The sequence below is a fragment of the Lissotriton vulgaris genome, chromosome 2_1 (assembly GCF_964263255.1).
Source record: "Lissotriton vulgaris chromosome 2_1, aLisVul1.2, whole genome shotgun sequence".
Taxonomy (NCBI): Eukaryota; Metazoa; Chordata; class Amphibia; order Caudata; family Salamandridae; genus Lissotriton; species Lissotriton vulgaris.
The window spans coordinates 1776040970-1776063709 of NC_141687.1; the positions used below are offsets into that span (position 1 = coordinate 1776040970).

General features: G+C 45.7%; 1 protein-coding gene across 1 annotated transcript in view; it reads right to left on the reverse strand.

The window, feature by feature from the left end:
- Nucleotides 1–229: 229 nt before the first annotated feature.
- Nucleotides 230–22740, reverse strand: part of LOC147733269 (sperm-specific sodium:proton exchanger-like) — a 7973824-nt gene continuing 7951313 nt past the window's right edge. Inside the window, exon 26 of the mRNA XM_086956195.1 lies at nt 230–396. Within this exon, the coding sequence (XP_086812321.1) occupies nt 230–396 (167 nt within the window). The remainder of the gene's footprint in view (nt 397–22740) is intronic.

Consider the following 22740-nt stretch of genomic DNA (forward strand, 5'->3'; position numbering starts at 1 on the left):
TAGCTTGTGCTCCTATGAGGCATGAAGCCTGATTAATTTCGATGAATCTAGGATTGCAAAACCGACCCTAAGCAATTCACAATAATTTTGCTAAAACCTTAACTTGGAAATTTAAGAGATATATAGGTCTGTAGGAGCTACAGAGGTCATGCGGGTTTCCTTTCTTAAGGAGAACGACAGTAGTTGCCAATCTCATGTCTTCCGGAAGTTGCCCCACTTTAGACGCTTACTAAAACATGTCAAGCATGTACGGAGTCAGCTGGCCCGCCACAGATTTAAACGTTTCACTGGGGAGCCCATTCGGGCCCACCACCTTCCCAGATTGCAAGTCCCTCATGGCATTCTCCACTTCTTCCAAGTGGAAGTCAGAATCGAGTGCCTCCCTGTCCTTCGAACCTAGAGTCGGAAGAGTAATGTCACATAGAAATTCAGTGCATTCTGGTTCCCCTCATGTGGATTGACATTAGTAAACATTTTCAAAATATTTGGCAAAAATTTCTGTTCGGGCCGCCCCGTACCTCCCTGCGTCCCATCTTCAGACAGAATCTTGGACACCCAATTACGACTCCTGTCCCTTCGTTCAAGCCAAGCAATTAGTTTGTTGGCTTTGTCACCCAGATCTTACACTCTGCACTGCGTGACAATTGAGTGAGCTGGGGCTGCCTTTTTGGCAAGGTCTAGTAGGGATCGTTTAAGTTTAAGGGAGTGCTTGAGCCCACCGACCTCCCCGGAAGTCTCTCTTATGGTGCACTCCAAGGCGAGTATTTCCTGTTAGAGTTCCTCACACTGAAGTTGGTTTTATTTGCAGTGAGCACACCTCGCAGCCTACACAAAATCCCTCACCCCGACCTTGTACGATTCCCAGAGGATACCGGCAGAGCTAACGTTGCCAACATTTTCCACAAAGTATAGTTCTGTGCGTTGCTCGAAATGCCCCCGAAATTCCAGGTCTTGGAACATAAAGGGGTCCAGTCTTGGAGGAAGAGACCAGTCACAAACTAGCCCATGGAGCTGCACCTCTACTGGTGAATGGTCAGAGATACCTCGTGCCTTATGGCACCCAACCTGAAAGAGCCCCGCAGTGGTAGTATATGTGACAATATAGTCCAACCCAGCCCCATTGCCACGTGCTGCAGAGCTATGAGTATATTCTCTAGATCTAGGATTTTAGAATCTCCAAACATCCACCAGTCCCAGAGCCCATGCGAAAGAAAACAATGGACGGGCCCCTTTACCCCAGAGGGGAGAATTTCCCTATCCATTTCAGGCGTAAGGGTATCATTCATGTCACCCCCCAAGAGCAATAGTCTGGACAGTAAATCCAGTAGAAGCTGGCTGAGATCAGGAAACGTGCTGTCGAGCAGTCGTGGGGGAATGTACACTGAACTTATAATTACCACCAGCCCCTCCCAAGTTCCTGAAAGAGCCGCATAACAGCCCAATTGGTCACACCATGTGTGCTGTATCACTAAAGGGACGACATTTTTGATGAATATAGCCATGACCCTTGATCCAGAAATAAAGCCAAGTACTTATTCCCCCGAAGGTGTGTCTCCTGAAGTAGGACAATATCTGGGGAGTGCCTGTACAAATACTGAAGAACCATAGTTTGTTTAATTTTGTCCCCCACGCCATTAACATTCCAGGAGAGGATAGTCAGTTTTTTGTTAGGTCGTGTGGGCATGTAGTCAGTCAACGCCAACCTGCCCCACCCAGCAAGTAGAGACACCCCCTATGCACAGCAGGACCCACCCCATAGAAGATTGTCATCTGACACGAATATTGCAGCATTACATCTGTAGCAAGAACCACACAGTTAACCATGCACAAAGTAAAGGAAGCTTTTATTGTATCAGTCACAAGCCCCAGGCAGCGGATCTTGCGTGGCAGAGATCCAGGGCCGTGCGCTACAAAGGAAGTCAGCACTCCAACGGGACTCCACCCCTTCGCAGTATGGAGCCTTACCACAGTCGCAGGGCAGGCCCCTCAACTCTGCACACAGGCCAGCGCACAGTCCAGGGCCGGCGATACCTCATCCGCCTCAGAATAAAGTCAGGAGCACAGCTCCAGCCATCTCCTTTGTTGGGCTACCAAATGAATCACAGATATTGCGGGCGAAAGCGAGGGCCAGGATGGAGCAAGAAGATTACGCTGCCATCTTGGCTGACACCAGACCACGCCCCTGCTGCCTCTCACTTGTGTCACAAGATCGGGCATTGAAAGTCCGAGTGTCATCTCATTCCTGCGAATCAAGTGCAGGAAGGAGAACTTGTGATGGTGGCAGATGGAGTAAATCAGTTACCAATAGTGAGTTTCTCAAGATCACTTAATGCTGGAGGGAATCAGAACCAGCTAGTTCAAATGCCTGAACCTCAGAGAATCTTAGCAGGAAATTGACCTCATCAACTGATGCCTTTAATGGAATCTTTTGGCGGATTTAATCTGGACCCATTTGTAAGGCGGTGCCTGATGTGGGAGCAAGACTGTACACTTGGTGCAGTCTTGGAGGTAGACCAGAGTGAACCATATGTAGAAGTAGACGTGGATGGTCATCCCATTACATTTTTGATTGATACTGGGGCTACCCATTCTACTGTGAGATCTGCAGTGGCCCCAAACCTGCCCCTCTCTGGAAAATCAATCCAAGTTGTAGGAATCTCTAACAAAAGAATAACAAACCCTTTGACAGAAGTGGTGTCAGTGAAATCGGAACCTTTCAGGATCACCATCAGTTTGTGAAATGTGATTCAGGTTTGCTAGGATGTGACCTTTTGTGGACATTTTATTGTACCATCTACTGTACAGCAAAGGGAATTGAATAGCAGAGTAATGATTAGGACATTGCTTTCAAATTGGCCAATCAGAATCATTATACTACCATGCTTCTATTACTGATAGTGGAAGATATACCCCTGGAATTGAGAGATACTGTCTCTCCAGTGGTATGGGACTTCTCAGGGGTGGAAATCAGATTGATTCGGGCAGTCTAGCCAGTCTGCATGCAAATCAAGTCATATGCAGAATTTCTGAGAAAGCCCCAGTACAAACTGACCCCAGAAACAGTGATAGGGATTACATCAGTAATTGAGTTCATGATTACGCAGGGTATCCTGAAGGAGATCATGGGAAGTCTGTGCAGTTGTCCTATCATGGGATTGCAGACGCCAAGCGGGAAATATTGCATTGTCCAAGAACTTAGAAAGATAAATAACACAGTGATCCCATGTTGTCCAGAGGTACTGAACCCATCTGTAATCCAATTTCAGATCCCATGCAAAGAGGCATGGTTCACTGTGATTGACCTCTGCAAAGCATTCTTCTCCAACGTATTGCACAAGTAGAGCCAATTTTGATTTGCTTTCTATCTAGATAATCATTAAGGGTGGGCATAGTGGGCGTAGTGGGGCTTCGCGAAGCTACGCGAAGTGGGAAAAAAACTACGCCCACCCAGGCACTTCGCGTAGCCCCACTACGTGCCACCTGCCCGCCCTCACTAAATGCTTAAATGACCTTAAAAAGGGATGATAAAACCACTTACCTTGTCCTCTGTGTCCCCGGGGCTCCCTCTCGCCATAGTGAGCATAGCGAAGTTGCCCACCCAGGGTTAATAATCATGTCTTACCGTGGTGTTGACCTGACTAGGGTATACTGAAAGTCCATCCATATTCAATGGGTCTTGAAGAAGAACCTTGAAAGCCTGATTCTGGACCGAAACAAAAAGTTAGTCCAGTACATTGAAGACCTCCTCATTGCGTCTGAAACAGGGGAGGCTTGCAGGAAAGATTCTATCGCCTGAATGAACCATCTGGCTGACAATGGACATAAGATGTCTCATAGTAAGCTTCAATACTGTCTAAATGAAATACAGTATTTGGGTCATCAAATTGAAAAAGGCAAGAGGAAGGTGTCACATAGAGAGCAGAGGCCAGCATTAAAATGAATCCACCCAGAAAGAGGAGTGGATTCCTAACTTTTCCTTGATGATGAAGCCTTTACAGATGCTGAACCGGTACTTTGGGATAATGAGTGTCTGCTTGCTTTCCTGGATTTGTGCCTGTATCGTGCTCCAGATTTAGGGATGCTTGATTACAACAAAGCATTCTCGTTATTCTGCCATGAATGAAAAGTTTGTGCTCTATCTGTACTCACCCAGACACATGGAGGTGCCAGTAGAACAGAGGCCTATTTTCAGCTACACTAGACCCCATAGCTTCAGCAATGCACGGATTTCTCAAATTTGTTGCTGCACCAGGTGTCAGCATTGAACAATGTGAGAGCATTGTGATGGGTCATCCTCTTACAGTATGTGTTCCACATTCAGTTGAGCTTCTTATGCCGAGAACCAAAACACAGCATTTTACTCATAATAGACTGACAAGGTATGAGCAAGTGTTACTCGCTGCCAAGTACCTCACCCTGAAGCATTGTTCTATGTTAAATCCTGCTACCTTGTTGTCTGTTTCACATGCTGCTGGGGAAGAATGTGAAGACCATGACTGGATGTCACTTAGCTTTGCACGGAACCGAGACCTGAGATCGTAGATGAGCCATTGTATGATCTAGATCAAGTCATTTTTAGGTCTTGCCTGAGCTAGCGCATGTGCTATTCTGGCAAGATATTTAGTGAGTGGGCTTTAAAAAGCTCGACCACAGCTTTTTGGGTGGCATAGAGCATGTGGTTATGCGCACAATTGCGAGCAGAGGCGCCATCTGGCTTTCCTCTCTTTTCATGGTGCGCGCACATCGCACAGCTCGCAGCACCCAAAAAGCTGTGGTCGGGCTTTTTAAAGCCCATTCACAGCATGCGATCACTTTTGCGGGGCCGCTGACTTTAATTTTCTTCAGGCGACCGCGTCACTTTCTTTTTTTTTCTCAGGGTTTGTCGGCAAACCCCACCCCCTCCCACCTACGAAACTGCACTGAGCAGGCTTGTTGTGCTCTTTTATTTATTTAAGGCTTCCTTATGTTTTCTCTTTTCTTGAATGACTACATTGCTCTTTCCATGCGCCAAGCACGATATGGTGCTAAAACCAAATCAACAGTCCTCTAGACCGCTACCACAACACTTTGTTGTGCGCCGCCACATCTTTGTGTTTTACGGGGTGGCTGCAGACTTAGCAGGTGTATAATACTTGGATAAAAGGAACCAGTGGACTCATGTGTGTGCAGTACAAGCCCCAGAAGGTACATAACAAAAAAATCTGAAATGACTGATCAGCTCCGGCCTTGCTTGTACGACATACGAAACTCATGATTAAAAGTGCCTAATCGGAGCTACGCTGGGGTACGTAGCCAACCAGGAAAACATATTTCCGTTTGTGCGTTATTCTTTATTGTCTAAAGTGCTGAAGGCGCTACTTTTACCCAACAATACCCTTGATATATACAATTCCTGCTTTCCTGAACAAATTTCAATGCAATAAGCTGATAATAATACAACGTATTTGTATATTTTGAGTCTGGCCTCTTTAAAAAATATTGCTTTTCTGTTTCGGAGCTCTCCACCACTCTGGATCCACGGTCTAGAACCTACATTTAATTGTTTAACAAAATACATATAACTCAAGGTCATTTTGAATGGCATGTTTGTGCTGTGGTTGTTTGCTATGTACGTGCAAGGCTTGCAAACGCTTGATTTTGCTCCGGGATAGGATGCTTTTAATTGGGTGCATGGACTCTTCAGAGGATACTTCATTGCTCTGGGACAGAAGCCTTTGGTCACAGCCTCTGAAGGTCTCATGTCAGCACTTGCGAACAGTAACAACCATGTGCTGTTTTTGATATACTGTCCTGAGACCCCTGCGCCTGCCGCTGTGTTTTGGCAGTAAGGATCATCAAATGTGCCTGGCAGGAAACACAGCCACAAAACAGTCCTTTGTTGCTCAACATTCCATTTACCACATAGAGCATTCAAAATATTACCATACCATAGTGAGAGAATTCATGGCGCCGCGGTCCAATACATCTGAAGAGATGCCCTCTGAATCCTGGGCGTCTGATCTCGCTAACTTCTTCACCAACAAGATCAAACTTATACAAGACTCCTTTCCACCTGTGGTGCCCGCGGGGTTGTCCATCCCAGAGGATGACTTGCACCCTCTGACCCCGCCTGGTTTGACGTTGGCTGTGTTTCCACCTATCTCAGCCCCTGCTTCCTTAGCGCTGATGGGCAATCTCAAATCTGGGTCACCTCTAGACCCGTTCCCGGCCATATTTTTGGCAAAAATCGTGGAAGTGATAAATCCACTGGCAAACCCTCTCCTGAACCTCTCGCTGAGTCAGGGAGTGGTTCCGCAGGCCTGGAAGCAGGCAATGGTCATCCCTTTGCTTAAGAAGCCTGGTCTCGACCCTAGGGCCCCAGTCAACTATAGGCCTATCTCTCTGTTGCCGGCTCTCACAAAAATTTTGGAGAAGCATGTTCAGACGGTGCTCTCCAATTTTTTGGAAACACACGAGATTCTGCATGCCACCCAATCGGGCTTCCGCCCAAACCTCAGCACAGAGACCGCGCTCCTAGAGGTTTCAGAAACCATTAAAGGGGTTCTGGACACTGGGGGCAAAGCCATGCTGGTGATGTTGGACTTGTCGGCGGCTTTTGACACCGTCCCCCATGACGGCCTTCTCGCAAGACTCTATGAGATTGGCCTACGGGGGACGGTGCTCAGCTGGTTTTCCTCCTTTCTAGCCGGCTGCCGGCAAACGGTCTGGGCCTCCCCAGATTCCGCCGTGATGCCGCCTCTGGGAGTCGGGGTCCCACAGGGCTCTATATTGAGCCCGACCCTTTTTAACATCTTCATGACCCCGTTGGTGGCGCTGGCGGAGTCGTGCGGGGCCCAGATCGTATCCTATGCCGACGACACCCAGCTCCTCTTCTCTTGTAAGAGAGGAGGAGACTTCGATGGGGAGAGTATCCGGGATTGCCTTGGGGCTGTTTTTAAATGGTTCCAACTGAACAGCCTCAAGTGCAATTCCGATAAGTCCGAGGTACTCTTCTTCGGGTGTGCGACGGAACCAGACTGGCAAGCTTGGTGGCCCATTGACATGTTTCCTCCTTCTTGTTCATCCCACACTGCTAAGAACCTGGGGGTCAAGATGGACAAGGGTCTCACACTGAAAACCAAGATCCTCGGTGTGACGGGCACCTGCTTCGGCCTCCTTAAGATGCTGCGGAGATTTTTACCTCTTTTGTCTGAGGACCATAGGAAGCTGACTGTGCAGGCTCTGATAGGCTCTAGGTTAGATTATTTCAACATTCTGTACCTGGGCCTGCCAGAGCACCTGCTACAGCAGCTCCAAGTCGTGCAGAATGCTGCAGCGAGGGCCATTTTTGGTCTGAACAGACGAGCCAGTGCCGCGGGCTTGCTGCAGACGTTACACTGGCTTCCCATCCGCAAACGGATTGCTTTTAAGGCATTAACTTTGGCCTATAAGGCTCTCCATGCGGTGGGAGCAAAGTACCTCCAGAAGAGACTTGCCTTCTATCATCCGGCTCGCTCTCTGAGGTCTGAATCTCTGTTCCTGGCGGTCGTACCGCGAGTGAAGAGAGCTCGCATTGGAGGCCGCTCCTTTGGGCTGCTGGCGCCACAGTTGTGGAACTCATTGCCGCTCACACTCCGTGGAGCCACCAACCTACTTGCATTTAGGAAAGGCCTCAAAACCTGGCTATTTACCCAGTAGGTTGTCCCGCTGTTTCTTCTGTTTTTTTCGCTGTATCCATCTCCCTGTTTTTTAATGTGTTGTGTTATTGTGCGGTAGATCTCCTTTTCAAAAGCGCCGGGACACTCTTTTTGAGTAGCCGTGCGCTATACAAAAATAAACATAACATAACATAACATAACAAAACTCCACAAAACAGGAGTGCCTTTGCAGCATCTATAAGGCTGTGGTGATCTTCCAGTCTGCATGGTGCAATTAAAAACATCAACATGTACATAATACTACAAAGATAGTGAAACACAAAAAGTTTCTTCTTTTCCAAATTGCATTCAATAGTGTTCACTTCAAAGACTAGTGCATTACATATACATGGTTACCACAATTCAATTCATATTAATCAATACAATCACAACAATATGTACACTGTGGTGATTGTATTGATTTACTGAAATGAGATCTTTCCATGCTGATTTTTTTTTATCTTTGTAGTATTATGTAGATGTTTTTAATTGCACCAAGCAGAGTATTTTGGATCATAGCTAAATCTAATCTTGTAATTTTACATAAAACAATAAATGAAGGATATGATTCCACGTGTTGCGACATATTTTTATAATTAGATCCTCTATGGTTCACTGTATATTGCTGTGATTAATCACACTATAACGCAGAAAGGAAAACATTTTTGTTATGACTTTGTATTTCCCGGTCCTTTCTGGTCTACCTGGGCAACTCTCTCTTTTGTGGAGGTGTGGTGATCTCCCAGACAGAGCTTTAGGTGGGGCGGGTCTTGCTTGTGCCCAAAGCAGGCAGTACTTAAAAACTGGTTAACTGGCACTTAATCAATGCTTTAACTTTACAAACAAACACTGATCGATTTTTCAAAAATGCCTATAAATTTTTTTGCGGTAATCAATAAAAAAAGATGCAATCCAGGATTAGTTTCACATTTTACTTCTTCTTGCATTCCCTAACCGTATTTGCTTTTTTTCAGCAGTTTCCTTTCTGTAGTTTCTTTTGCCTGCAACAAATGACTGTTGTATATTGCATACTATGACCGCAGTCACATTTAGTTGTCTGAGTGAGTTCAGTTTGATAACGTGTGTTCATGACGTTGCATAATCGAGAGCTCTGAAGTTGAGGCTGAAGACAGTGCAAGTTTCTCATAGTGCATTTAAGTGGGCCAAAAGACTACATGCTCATCCAGTCATTGGCCTCTCTGCAGAATACACAGAGCAGGGGTAATATGTGTGGCAACTATAATTGCCAATTTATGGTAAAGTATGTGAAGGAGGTATACATTAATATAGGGACAGTGGACAGATAGTGACGGCAAGAAACAAAATTACTTGAGAGATTTGTAGTTGAACTATTTCACAAGGGCATACGTAGACAAGCATTGGCATATCCAATAGGTCTCGCCTTTGGGACCTTCTAAGTGTTTAGCCATGCAACAGTTGAAGTTGTTGCACCAAGGATATTATGCTGCATAACTAAATACTTATAAGGTCTCAAAAGCGCGACCTATTGGCTGTGCCAATGCTTGTTTTTGTGCTTCATGCTTAAGAGACAATTAAGGAAATTTGTGAGCAGCGTTTACTGTCTGTACCATTTACAGAGTGGTGGAAGCTACTTGTTTAAAGGAGTACATTGTACAAGAGGCTGAAATCATTGCCTTGACCTGTGCATGCCGAGTTTCTGAACAGATCCAAGTCACCATCTGTACCGATAGCCAGTACGGTTTTGGGGTGGTTCATTACTTTGGCCAGCTATTGTCGCAGAGAGGGTTCTTAACATCAGTAGATTCTCCGATCAAGAAAACTGGGCATGTGAGACAACTGCTGGAAGCTTTGAAATTGCCAAGAGAAGGGGCTGTTGTTAAGTTTGCAGCCCATCGAAGGGGCAATGTTTTTGTTACCATAGGAATTAGGTACGCAGATGAAGTTGCACTTTTCTGTGCTATTCATGCATGTGTCTTCAATGGAAAATATACTGTTGAGATTCTAGAGAAGACTGAACTCAGCATGATGCTAGCTGTCACTGACACGTCAGATGGAGTGAGACTTTTGCAAATGGAAGATACAGACAATAAGCAAGCGGGTTGGATCAGAGCAGGTTGTGAGAAAGGGGAAAATGACATATGGGTGTCAGTTGAAGGCAGGGCGGTAACGCAATGGTGAAATTGTTTCAACAGCCATGGTTCAATTTGAGGTTTTGAGTGATTGTGGAAGCTGTGTGTCACCTGAGTGTCACATGCCAACAAATGAATGCTGGAATGAAGACAGTTGCTGTCTTGAGTCACATTGGAAGATCAGGGGGTCCCTTATAATTGGATCCAAATGGATTTCATTCAGATGCCTGTGTGTAATGGGATGAGATACATTTTGGTTGTTGTGTGCATCTTTTCTTGATGGTTGAAGCTTATACAACCATAAGGTGTGATAGTCTTACAGTAGCGAAGTTGTTGTTGAGGGAACCCCTTTCTAGATTTGGATTTCCAACTACTCTGAAATCGGGTAGAGTTAAACACTTCCACAGTGAAGTCATGAAATTGTTGTGCACTGCTTTGAATGTGGAAGAAAGAATGCATTGTAGTTACATGTCGGAGGCATCAGGAATGGTGGAGCAGAGCAACAGTACCTTGAATGCGAGGCTGGCTAAAGCGTGTCCCATGATATCTCGAAGTGGCCTGATCAATTCTTTAGTGCAAATGAGTTTGTGGGTTGTCGCCTCATGAGATACTGATGGATCTGATGTTGTGCCTGCAGTGCATTAGTGAACTTAACAGATGATTTGGTCCTTAACTACGGTAAAGGGTTGGCTGATGTGGTTTGTTCTGTGTCTTAGCAGGTTGAAGGAGCGACTGCACAGACTTTAAAAGACCCCTGGCACAACCTGGTCCCAGGAGATTGGATTCTCATCGGAAAACACATGAGGAAAAACTGTCTTGACTCTCGGTGGCCTGGACCATATAAAGTGATATTGGTGACCAGCACTGCTGTGAAGTTTGGCGGAGTGCTGAATCGGATCCACGCTTCCCATACCCGAAGAGTCACAGGTCCCTCCAATGAAACAGCTCCTCTCCCAGAATTATTTCCAGCTGTGATTGAGGGGTCACTGGAAGAGACAAGACAAGCTGTGCAGGTACCTGGAGAGGCTGGATACACATCAGATTGGCCTGAGGGGGTCAAGCTACACACGACCCTGGTATAGACTCTGAGGGAGGCAGTAATGTTGCGAGTAGTATAGAGTCTGACTCAGCAGAAAAGACTGGTATGAAAAATGGTTGTGTGCAGTTAAGGAAGAAAGATGTTGCAGGTGAAATGTGGCCTGTGAGACACAGGAGAAGAAATCTAAAACTTGCATCCAATCGATGAATCTTCAGAGTCAGAACGGAGTAAAACTAAATAAACCACAGAAGGTGCTAGGGGGTCCAGGAGGACTCTGGTGCCGAGTCAGAGATATTTCTTTCCAGAGTGGACTTATCTGGTTAGGAATGCTAAGGAGAGCGAGGTCTGAGATTTCGATACTCGTTGAGATTTTGCTGAGAGTTCATGGAATTGAAGCTAATACACTTCTGTCATTGACTGTACCTTTTCCGCCAAGGTTGAGAGGCTTACGGACTCTGATTTTTGAGGTCATTCAATTCCCAAGTTTCCAAACAACACAGTCTCCTCAAGAGATTACAGCATTGAGAGCTGACTTGTTACGAGTCATTGAGGAGGTTGGCTCTGATTTTATATGGGTTGTAAATTGATCTTTAAACTGTAAATAAGTTGCTTGAAAGAAGACAACCTTGGCCTGAGTGGAATAAAAAATAAAAATAGGAACTTTCTTCTAGAAAAAGAAAGAGGGCCATGGAAGTCTTCCAAGCTCAGTAAAGACTGTACAAGAGACTGTTGAAAATAACTTTTCCAAGGTTTCAAAGGAGAAAGTTGCTCAAGCACTTTTTTACACATAAATAGGAGTCGGAGAAAACAGATTGTGTGTTAATCTGAGCTACTTTGAAAAAGGAGTCTGGAAATTTGAATCCTAGGCATAAATGTTTTTTTAGGTACACTTATTGTAGGAATAATTGTAGTAATAGCCGTAGTCATTGTTGAGTCCATTTTGAGTGCACACAAAGATGGGGGACATGGAGCGTGGGTGCATGGGACATCTACACCTACCACTTCTGTCTCAAAGGAGGGTACATTAGGACCTGAAAAAGGCTTAATAGAGAAAACTAGTCACTTTCTTCATGTAGATTTATCCACAGGTGATTATACCCTGAAGCTTATGCAAAGTCGTTGTATGAGTATGTTGACACCATGGAAGTGAGAGATTGGTATGTGTGCATGCAATTACCTGCTTACGGTATTAGCTGAAGTTTACTCCTAAGCATGTTATATAGAAAAGGCCATTATGAGTACTACTTCTCAAATTATGATGTAGTGTTAGATCTGGGGGTCTCTAGTTGGCAATGGTTATTACCTTTGTCCAAAAAGAGACCCTTACTTCTAAGTCAGGATAAGGGGATTACACTCCTTAATAACCCCTGCTCACCCCCTTGGTAGCTTGGCATGAGCAGACAGTCTTATCTCAGGGGCAGTGTGTTAAGAACTTGTGGTTATACCCAGTAATACAGTGATAGCACTACAGATGGACACAACACAGGTTTTATAAAAATAAGTATTCTTTATATAGACCTAAACACAAGACTACAAACTACAAAAATCCACAATACTACACTTACGGTTACTTAAAAGATGATTAAAGTCTCTTAATTCAAGTTGTTGGTAAATGAGACAAAGTTCTCAACAAAGTACCTGGATGCGTAACACAAAGTAAACAAAAGGCTTGCAAAAGGGGACATGTGTCAGTTCCGTGATCCGGGGGAACGGTTGCGTCCTTCCTCAATGCTTGCTCAGAGTAGGGGACTCGTCGTGGGCCTTACCGGAATGAAGGTGAGGCATAGATTCTCGACTTTCGGGCCCGTTGTGGTGCGCAAGATGGCGCCTTGATGCGATGTGAGGATCCAGTTGCGATGCGAGAAGATGGCGTTCTTGATGCGGTGATGCGATGACGCCCTGGCAGCCTTGCGACAACTCTGTACTTTGGAGCAGCAACAGGCCCTGCGACAGGCTTCTCCGGTGATGCGATAGCGACTCTCTTGATGTTGTCACGCTTCTCCTGTGAAGGGACAGGAGTCAGCTTCGATGAACACACGCTTCCAGGGAGATGTGGTGAAGGGTAGCTTCTCTGGCTTTGCGATGATTTCACGCTTCTTCTTGATGTGTCGCGTTTCTAGCTCCCAGCGACACACAAGTGACTGGAGTCAGAATTCCCCGCAAGGAAATTCAGGAGGGAGCTGGAGGTGAAGTCTTTTGTCCCCGAGACTTCAGCAGGAGGCAAGCACAATTTAAGCCCATGGAGAATATTCTGTAGATGAAAGTCCTTACAAAGTTCCTTCTCCTTTCCCTTGACAATGAAGCAACCACTGCAGGCCAACCCAGCAAACAGCACACTGGCAGAGGGGCAGTCCAAACTCCTGCAGCTTCCTTGGTTCTTCTCCTTGGCATAAATGTTTCTTGTTCCAGAAGTGATCTAATTTCTTGGGAGCAGGGTCCCAATATTGATACCCCAAAATCCTTTGTTCTCTGAAGGCAGAGAGGCCTCTGCCTAGTCCAAACCAGTTCCTGAGCACTTTGTTTACATCACTCTCTTTTTCCTTTCACTGTGCATGGGAGAGACATCATACGCCCCACAGGAGGTGGAGCCAGCACAGAGGAGGGAAGATACAGCTCTGGAGCACTCTGTTGACATGATTCCCCTTCTCCTTTCAGTGCAGGGCAGAGACATCGACAAGCCACTGGGGGTGGAGTCAGCATTGTAGAGGGAAGGCCCAGCCCTATTCAGGTCCCAGGTGCACTCCTCCCTCCCATCTGCATGTAAATTTCCCTATCCACCACTGGGCTGTCCCAGCCTGTCTCCTGGAATTCCCCAGCCCTGTCACTCACAAACCCAGACAAGGAATACAAAACTCAGCAGAGGCAGGCTCAAATGGTTAGGCAAAGCAAATACCTGCTTTCTAAAAGTGGTATCTGCAAACACAGAATATTAAAATAAACTTTACTAAAATATATATTTTATTATTCTGAGTTCAAGCATACTAAATTCGAATTTCTACCATGTTCCCTGGGTCAGTTAGGATTGTAGGAATGTAACAATCTTAACTGCCTAGTCTGGCCTATGAGAACAGGTAGCTTTCAATAGTGAAAAATTAAAATGGCTGCAATTCACTATTAGAACAATCTGCACACATCAGAGCATGTCCTATCTTATACTTACAATGCACCCTGCCCTTGGGCTTACCATAGTGGTGTCTAATATGAAGCAAAGGGAAGGTTTAGGGAGTGGCAAGTGGGTGCACTTTGCCAAGTCGACATTGTCGTGCTAGACTGCACACAGGCCTTGCAATGGCAGGCCTGAGACACACTTTACAAGCTGCTTCTGTGGGTGGCACAACCAGTGCTGCAAGCCCACCAGCAGCATTTGATTTACAAGCCCTGGGCACACATGATGCACTGTACTAGGGGCTGACAGGTAAATCAAATAACCCAATCATGGAATCCAATCAGTTGATCAATTTAACATAGGGAGCACTTACACTGTGGCACTGATTAGAAGTGGCACAGTGCCCAAAGCATAAATAAAGCAAAAATATAGCAAAACAGAGGAGGCAATCCATCAAAAATGGAAGGGAGACTCACGCCAATGATGCCAGGTCTAACATGTAGTACTTTCAGAAAGTACTCAGAGGAGGCTGCTTGTTAGGCTGCTCGTTAGGCGAATCTGCCTTCAAGAGTTTATTCACAAATTGTGGCATGAAATTTATTGCAGCAACCCGGACGCCCATGAAGCTTGCTTACTAAGCGCTTTGAGTTTTATTCTAGGAACTCTGGAGAAGAACTACTGCTTTTTAACCACCACAAATTTGTGGGTTTTTTCACGTAGTAAAGGGCAGGGTACACCTTAGCATGTGTACACCACCCTGGCTACCACAATTGGTCCTGACGAAAACCTTACATTTGCATAACAGTTGATACATGTAGGTCAAATGTTAAATCACAACACGACTCCTGAAACCAATAGCCTACCTAATCAGGCAAAGGTGTCCCATTTATAATTTTTATCTGTTGCCCAATCACTTCAGAATAAAGTTCTACAAGTGAGTAGTTTATTGGCCAATTTTTATTATTCACTTCCAATCTTTCACTTTCACATATAAAAAGTCAAAAAAATCAAAACACGCTCCACTGTAGTCAGGTGACGCAGCACACCTGGATGGCACTCGGCTGTCCGGGTGGGACCCCGATGATGAAGCATGTCACCAACTAGGTTGGTGAGTGAGGGGTCTTCTAACTAAGGACAAAACTTGTCCTCTATTTTGGCACAGGGTGCACCTCAATATTTTCTAGGCGGAGGCACTGAGAAGCCTCCTGGGGGTACTCCTCCATTTGTTGTTTACCACTGATCAAGGGGACAAGGAGTATCCACCCTACATAAAGACAAAAACCCTTTCTCTCCCATTCTGTTTCTCATAAGTACTTTCAGAAATACCAGTCTATAAACATCTGAACAAACATGATTATTACAAGCAAATAGAGAGAATGGTGGATTACTTTGCACCAACAGTAACATTAGACACTGATTACACGCATGTAGAGTGCAACCGCATATAATCATTTATTGTATTAACGTGAAGTGTTAGAACAGTGAAATGTATTAACAGAAATGTGTGGCGTATTTTAGGCCATTGATAAGTAAAATGAAGAACCAACGCAGAAAAAAAATTTAACCAGCAGAAAACATTAACATGAGTAACTTATGTTGTGCAACTGACAAATATACATGTATGATATGTGCTCTTAATAATATAATTCTATATGTAGGTAAATGTATTAGTTGAAATTGCATTAATGCTATGTGGAGTCATAAAGGCCTTAACAATCCTAGATACAGAATGCTTTGTTTTATGTGAGATGATGCTCTAGCATGAGCTGAGCCTGTCTGCAGCTTTCGGAACCATGTCCTTATAGCTGTTCTAGGATATTACCATACAATATACTCTTAAGTGCATTATGAACCTCACGGTCAGATGCTAACTCTGGTTTGGCTTCATCAAAACATGTCAAATAAGGTGTCATACGTTTTGGAATACTACTCCCTCGCCAGTTCTGGCGACGGGGGTAGCATTCCACCCTTCTAGAGGGAGAATACATGTTGTTCCTACTATTCCCGGTTAAAGTTAACCAGAGCCTCAGCATCACAAAATGGATGCTGCTGCCACAGACACAAGTCTGACCTCCTGCTGCTGGGAGTCCTTCCAGTGAGGAAGGTTTGGACAATAGGTTTTCTGTCTTGGTAGGTGCTAGCACCACCCCAGACAGACTCTTGTGTATTAGAGCAGGGAGGGCTGAAAGTACGGAGACACTGCCTGTGGCACACAAGGTGTCTCCTGCATAGTCCAGTTCAAACCGGTGCTGGGGCACTCCAGCCCCAGCTCTGGCGCAAAACTGGACAAAGGAAAAGGGGTGTAACCACCCCCTTCCCTGTTCCCACCAATAGGAGGGACCCAGTAGGTAATCCAGCCCCTAGATTTGGTATCTAGGTGAGAGTTGAGTCCCAAGACTTTAGATTATCTTGACTGAAACTCTGAAACAAAACTCTGGACCTTCACTGATCTACTTTGCAAGAAGACGACTGAAGAATCTCCCTTGTGGTAAAGGAGTGACCACCCTGCCCAAGCAGGCACAAACCCAGCGTTCAACGACTTGCTTTATTGACGCTCCCGCTGGATCCCAAGCGCAGAGCCTGACAAGAACTGGACTTCCAGACATCCAACAGCCTGATCCACAGTCCCAGCAGAGCTGAGACCCATGGAGGCGACGAGAGACGTGGGACCGGCCATCTTGAAAAGTTTGTGACCTGCAAATTGCACAGCACCCGAGGCAACCTCGAGGCTGTGCATTGGGGATTGAGAAGCCCCAGCACCAAGCATCATCTGTATCGAAGATCAGCCCTGCACACTCCACGAGTTATGCGTGGGGCCCTACTGCATTTTCTTGCTTGATGCGTCTGCCCGGTCACTTGCCCGTTGGCTAGTGGCCATCTTGGTAACGATCCTTTGAATTTACACCACTGGTCTGGTTGCTCCAGACTGGCCCTTGCTTCCCTCAAAAGAAGCAGCCCCTCAGACCTTGCTGGTCTGAGTAAAAAGCCAACTTTAACGCCTGCATGGGTTGCCTTTGCCAAGGCTTGTTGACTCCAATCCTGAAGCTGACACTGCCGACAGCGAGAGCCTTTGTGGGACAGTCCGTGCCTGACTCCTGGTCATCGTCGACGCCTCCTGATCCACATGGCTGCAGAGACAAGCTTCCCGTCAGCACCTGATTGCATCACGACATCGCCTGGTTCCTTCCTGGTTCCTTCCTGGTCACTGGCTAGTGACCCAGACTCTGTCCCCTCTGCTTTCAGGTCCTCTTCATCTTCGATCCACCCTTCGATCCATCTGGACACTTCTATCCTGGTCGCCTGCAGCATCTTTCTTCCAGGCTCCATAGGATTCGACGAAGAAACCCGACACACTTTGACACCTATGCACCCGCTTCCTGTGGGTGAGGTAACGCGAGTACTCGAGTGCTCCTTTGGGTAATAACTATCCAACTGTCTAGGTTTCAAGTAACTTTCACTGAGTCCAGTCAGAAGTACCCTAAAAGAGCTAGTTTTCATCTTTTACGTTCCCATTCATTCTCTACGGTAACCCGCTTGTGTGCTTAGACACTGCACATGCATCCTGTGGGCCTCATGCTTCCTAACACTTGGTAGCTCAGTGTAGCCCCAGCGATTCCCTAGGCCCTAGGCCTATTCACTTTCCATGTAGTGGTCCTTATACCACTATTTTAGTATATGGTTTAGCGTGCCCCTAGGGCCCTACTGTATTTTGCGCATCTTATTGTATTTTAATTGAATATCTTGTATTGTGCTTATGCCTCGGACCTCATAAAGAGTTCAGAGGGTTTGTCTAGTAATAAATAAGATATATATTTTATATAGATCCTGTGTGGTGTCCTTTCATTTGGTATTAAAGGGGTTACAAATAAAAAAACAGCTGGCTTCACATGCCCTCTTGAGTTTAGCCTAATACTCCTCTGTCCATGCTACCTTTAGGATAGCTTGTCTATAAGGTTGACATTACAACCATCACCATGAGGGTTGTTTGGAGTGCAAGGTGCTTACTAGAATAGTGAACATCATATACCAGGCCAACTTCTCACAGTTACCACCTGATCACACAACAGAACTCTTAAATTGTCTTTAGAATTCTGATTTTTTCAAATTAGTATTTTTGAAAATTTACTAAAAGTCTTGTTAGGGCCTTGGTTAAATCACTTTCGAATTTTAGAAAATAAAAAGTCACTTTAGCTAGGGTTAGAGTGGTTAGGAATCTTTATTGACAATGTCTTAAATCAAGAACCCAGTTGTTAGTTAAAATACCCATAATGACATAGAAGACCAGGTTTGAGAAGGTCAACCTCACCCCTTACGTACACTTGTCTTTTAGGGAGGTAAGGTCCCTATGTACAATCAAAATAATAGTCCTGGTGTCCCATCCCACCAAAAAAAAGCTCCAGGAGCTGTTGGCTGGGTATGCTAAGGACCACGCATCTGAAAATGGTGAAACCATTCAGACGAGGAAGAAGATGGAGAGGATGACCAGGTAGATCAACCTCCCCGTCTCAAGGAGAAAAGGGCCCCAGTCGACTGGACTCCAAGAATCAACCTCTCAGTACCTAGATCCCACACAGGTGTGTCAGGCACTACTGAGGACATTGAGGAAAGCCTAAATGAGGAGGACGTCCTTCTAGCCATGTTAACCAAAAGATTAGACCTGGACACCAGACTCCTGGCTCTAGAAAAAGAAAGAACAGAGATGGGCCTAGGACGTATCAATGGTGTTGGCAATCTAAAAAATATAGAAAAGGAAGGCTCCCATAATCCCAAGATCCCCAAAAGGGATTATCCCTAAATTTAAGGAGGGTGATAATATCACCAAATTTAAAGGGATTGCGAAGCCAGAAGGGTTTAGAAAACTCACCTAGGGGTAATCCTTTGAGAACTGTTCTCTGGTACATGCAGAGACAGACTTCTGACCCTTCCTGGGGCAGATGCTGAGTCTTATGACCTCATGAAGAGAACTCTGATTGAGGGATTTCGATTAACAACGGAGGAGTACAGAATTCGATTCAGGGGGCTCAGAAACCCAGAGTCAGCCCTGGGTGTAATTGTAGACTACTCAGTTAAGACACTAGATGGCTGGTTGACTGGAAGCAAAGTGCAATATTATGATGGTCTTTATAATTTGTGTACAAAAGAACACATATTAAGTAAATGCATTGATGAAAAGTTGCATCAGTATCTGGTAGACCTAGGTCCAATTTCTCCCCAAGAAATGGGAAAGAAGGCGGATCATTGGGTGAAGACAGGTGTAACTTGGATGTCCACTGGGGGTGACCAAAAGAAATGCGTTACAAAACCTCCCCAGAGGAAAGACAGTGAGCCTCTTAAAGATACAAGTAAGGAGTCCCAGGCAGCCTACCAAAAATCTGTCTAGGAGGTGGTCCAAAACACATGTCACAAGCCAAAACGGGGTACCAAGGTAAGAATTACGATGCCAACAAGTTATGGTGTCACAACTATCCAAAGCTAGGACACCACGACATGGACCCTAGCTGTCTTAACAACAAAGCTACTAGTGTAGCTCCAAGAGTTGCCAGTGTAGCTCTGGAGGGTAATTCCTAGGATGAGGAGATCCTCCTAGCCTTCAACTGGAATCCGGGCCAAATGGTGAGCTGCAGATTCCAGAGGGGAGTAGACACTTCCACCACTTACTGCTGAATGGAATCCCAGCTACTACACTGAGAGATACCTTTGCCAGTCACACAGTGGTGCATGACAAATTGGTTCTCTTAAACCAGTATGTCCCAGGGGAAACAAAAAGAGTAAGGGCTGTCCCAGGGGTGTCACTGTTAGGCCTGTGGCTGTACTGCTTCTAGAAATAGCTGGGTTCCTTGGATGGAGAAAGGTGGTAGTCAGTAAAGACTTCCCCTTGATTATCTATTTGGGAATGACCACCCAGATGTTGGTCTGAGCCAAAGAGAAGTACTGGTCCAGTGCCAGACCTCACCCAAGAAGACTGGAGGAACTCAACCTGTAGTTAGTGCAGCTAAGCCCCAAAAGAAAAAGAGGAAACAGTGTAGTAAAGGTGGGCAACTGTTAGCCACAGTTCCAGTGGGCCAGGGACATTCTATCCCGGTAAGGGAGAACCTCAAAATTGGCACTGGTGAAGTCCCCCCTAGCCAGCAAAAAGTGTTGACTAGTCTGACAACTGTCAAGTCTGAGTTGGTGGCTCCTCATCTAGCAGAACAGAGGGTGGAAAAGGGTGTTCACTACCAAGTGTAGTGACCCCCTACCCTAAAACAGCAGACAGGCTACCAGAACCCAAATAAGCCTGTAAGTTAGCCTCTTCGCCTACCAGTTAAGGGATAATTGTGTGGTTCTGGACACTGGAAGCTGTCAGTAGCCTCTACTGGGTGTTAGCCTTCATAATAGCATTGACCTTGGCATGGTGGCATAGCCCCATGCCAAATAGAAATTTAGGACCCCTGACTTTATTGGTCAATGTGGGGTTGCTCAAGTTGTGGGTAACCTCTATGCGTAAGCTGGGCTTTGCCCTAGCTAAGTTAGAATTTCCAGAAGTAGACACCTCTGAATTCAAAATAAAAAAATAGAGAGAAGAGCTAGGAAAAGAGCATTGAGAATTAGGTCCTGAAACTGTTGAGGTAGGCCAGCTCCCTAAGGGTCTGACCTGGACAGAATGATGTAAGGCAGAGTAGGCCCTGTAACTTTCACACCACATCCTCTACTCTTCCTCGCCTGAAAGACTAGGAATACCCTGTCAGCTTTGGCTGAGTTTCCTGACATTTGAGCTGGGGACGGCTTGTGTAGAAAAGTGGGTTTCTATTGCAGTAACCTCTCCACTTTTTACCAGACTACTGATGCACTTTGACCTGATGTGCTCTGGGTCCCTGCCAATCAGGTTCCCAGGGCCTGTGTTCTGTCTCCAAAACTAACCTAATTGGCATCTTTAGCCACCGGTCACCCCCTGGTAAATGTTACCACAGGTAGCCAGGGCACTGTGACCAGGGAAGACCTCTAAGGGCTGCAGCACTTATTGTGCCATCCTTAGAGGCTCTCTCCCTTTACACACACACACTGCCTTTGCAGGCTGTGTGTTTTGGTGCAGAACAAAGTAAAGAGTTAACATGGTACACATACCTGTGTGTCATGCCTTCGACCCACTGCACTGGCATTGATCAGTCACCCCTTTAGCTGGGTGCCCTATACCAGTGGTGAGGGTACAGGTGCATGAGTCCTGTACCCCTACAGTTTCTACGTCCATTCTTAGACATTGTAAGTGCAGTGTTGCCATTAAGAGTATATGGTGCTGGGAGTTTTTCATTACAAACTCCACAGCAGCATAATGGCTGCACTGAAAACTGAGAAGTTTGGTATCAAAATTCTCAACATATTAAACCCAAACTGATGTCAGTGTGAGATTTAATGAATAATGCACACAGAGGGCATCTGAGAGATGCACCCTGAAAAACAACCAACCTCTTGTGGGTTCCCAGGCCAGTAAACACCAGCCTGCCAACACGAGACATGGTTCTGGACTCCTAAAGAGGGATCCTTCGCTCCCTAAGTACAGAAACAAAGCCTTTCCTGTGCGGAGGTGTTCAAACCTACTCTAGCCCAGGAGGAGCCATCTGTGGCAGGGGAGCTTCAAAGACCGGGCAGCCTTTGTAATGTGACCCCCAGCTTCTCATGCTATCAAGAGCAGGCCTTCTTCCTGTCTCCCCTCCTTTTCGGCGCAAAGACCGTTGGGAAAAACTAGTCAGCCCAGAAGGTGTGTCCACCTCTGCCAACTCCATCCCTCAGGTGGGGGAGGCGAGGAAAAGCCCACTCTTCAGTGCCCACCATTTTGCAGATTTTTATAAAAAACAAGGGGGACCCGAAGGGTAGCTGGGGACCAAGGGTATATACTATTATCACAAAACAAGGGTCCAGAGCAAATTGACAAATATAAATAAATGTAGTATAGAACACAATGGTAACCATACAAAAAATACTGTCCAGCCGGACCAGGGATTTATTTTAATGAAGAGATAAAATTAAATACAAGTAGGTAATTTGAAAGTGAGGCACACTCCTGTGCCGTACTTGTGAGAGGGAAAGTAATAGAAGAAATGAAAGGGGGGAAAAATAGAGTATACAGGCAAAAGGAAAGAGCAACCTGGACACTTGTTATATCAATGAGATAGTGTTCTCCAGCATAGACTATACATAGTGGTACATATTAGTTACATGTATGTCTATTTATACAAGTCGACGGCGTTTCGATCCGTTGCTCAATTTAAGGGATCATCATCAGAAATAAAACAGTTTACATTTTGCCTGGTTAAATTCAATTCGCCTCGGTTCTGAGGGTACTAGTTATATGGTTTACATGCGGTGCTTGTATTGCTCGTAATTACGGGATGGATGGAGCAGCCGGTAACGCAATGATAGGCGCTCGAAAATGAGCCAAGAAGTAAAAATTGCAGATACGATTTCCTCCACGAGGTGGCTGGAGACAGTCCGGATGCTCGCGCTGTTTTTGAGAACAGCGCGAGCATCCGGACTGTCTCCAGCCACCTCGCTGCTCCTGCTGACTTATTGCTGCTAAGCGCGGATCTCTTTATCGTAAGACCGCCCGAATGGAGGAAATCGTATCTGCAATTTTTACTACTTGGCTCATTTTCGAGCGCCTATCATTGCGTAGGATCCGGAGGATCTTTTAATTTCTTGTTGCAGAGGTTCTTGGGACAGAGGTGGCGCCAGAGAGCAAAACCAGAGAGACGGACCGCCGACCAGAGTGGAGAGGAGCGGAGCAAAGCGGAGCAGGAGCGGGCGGGAGGCTCATCGTCAATACCACGCCCG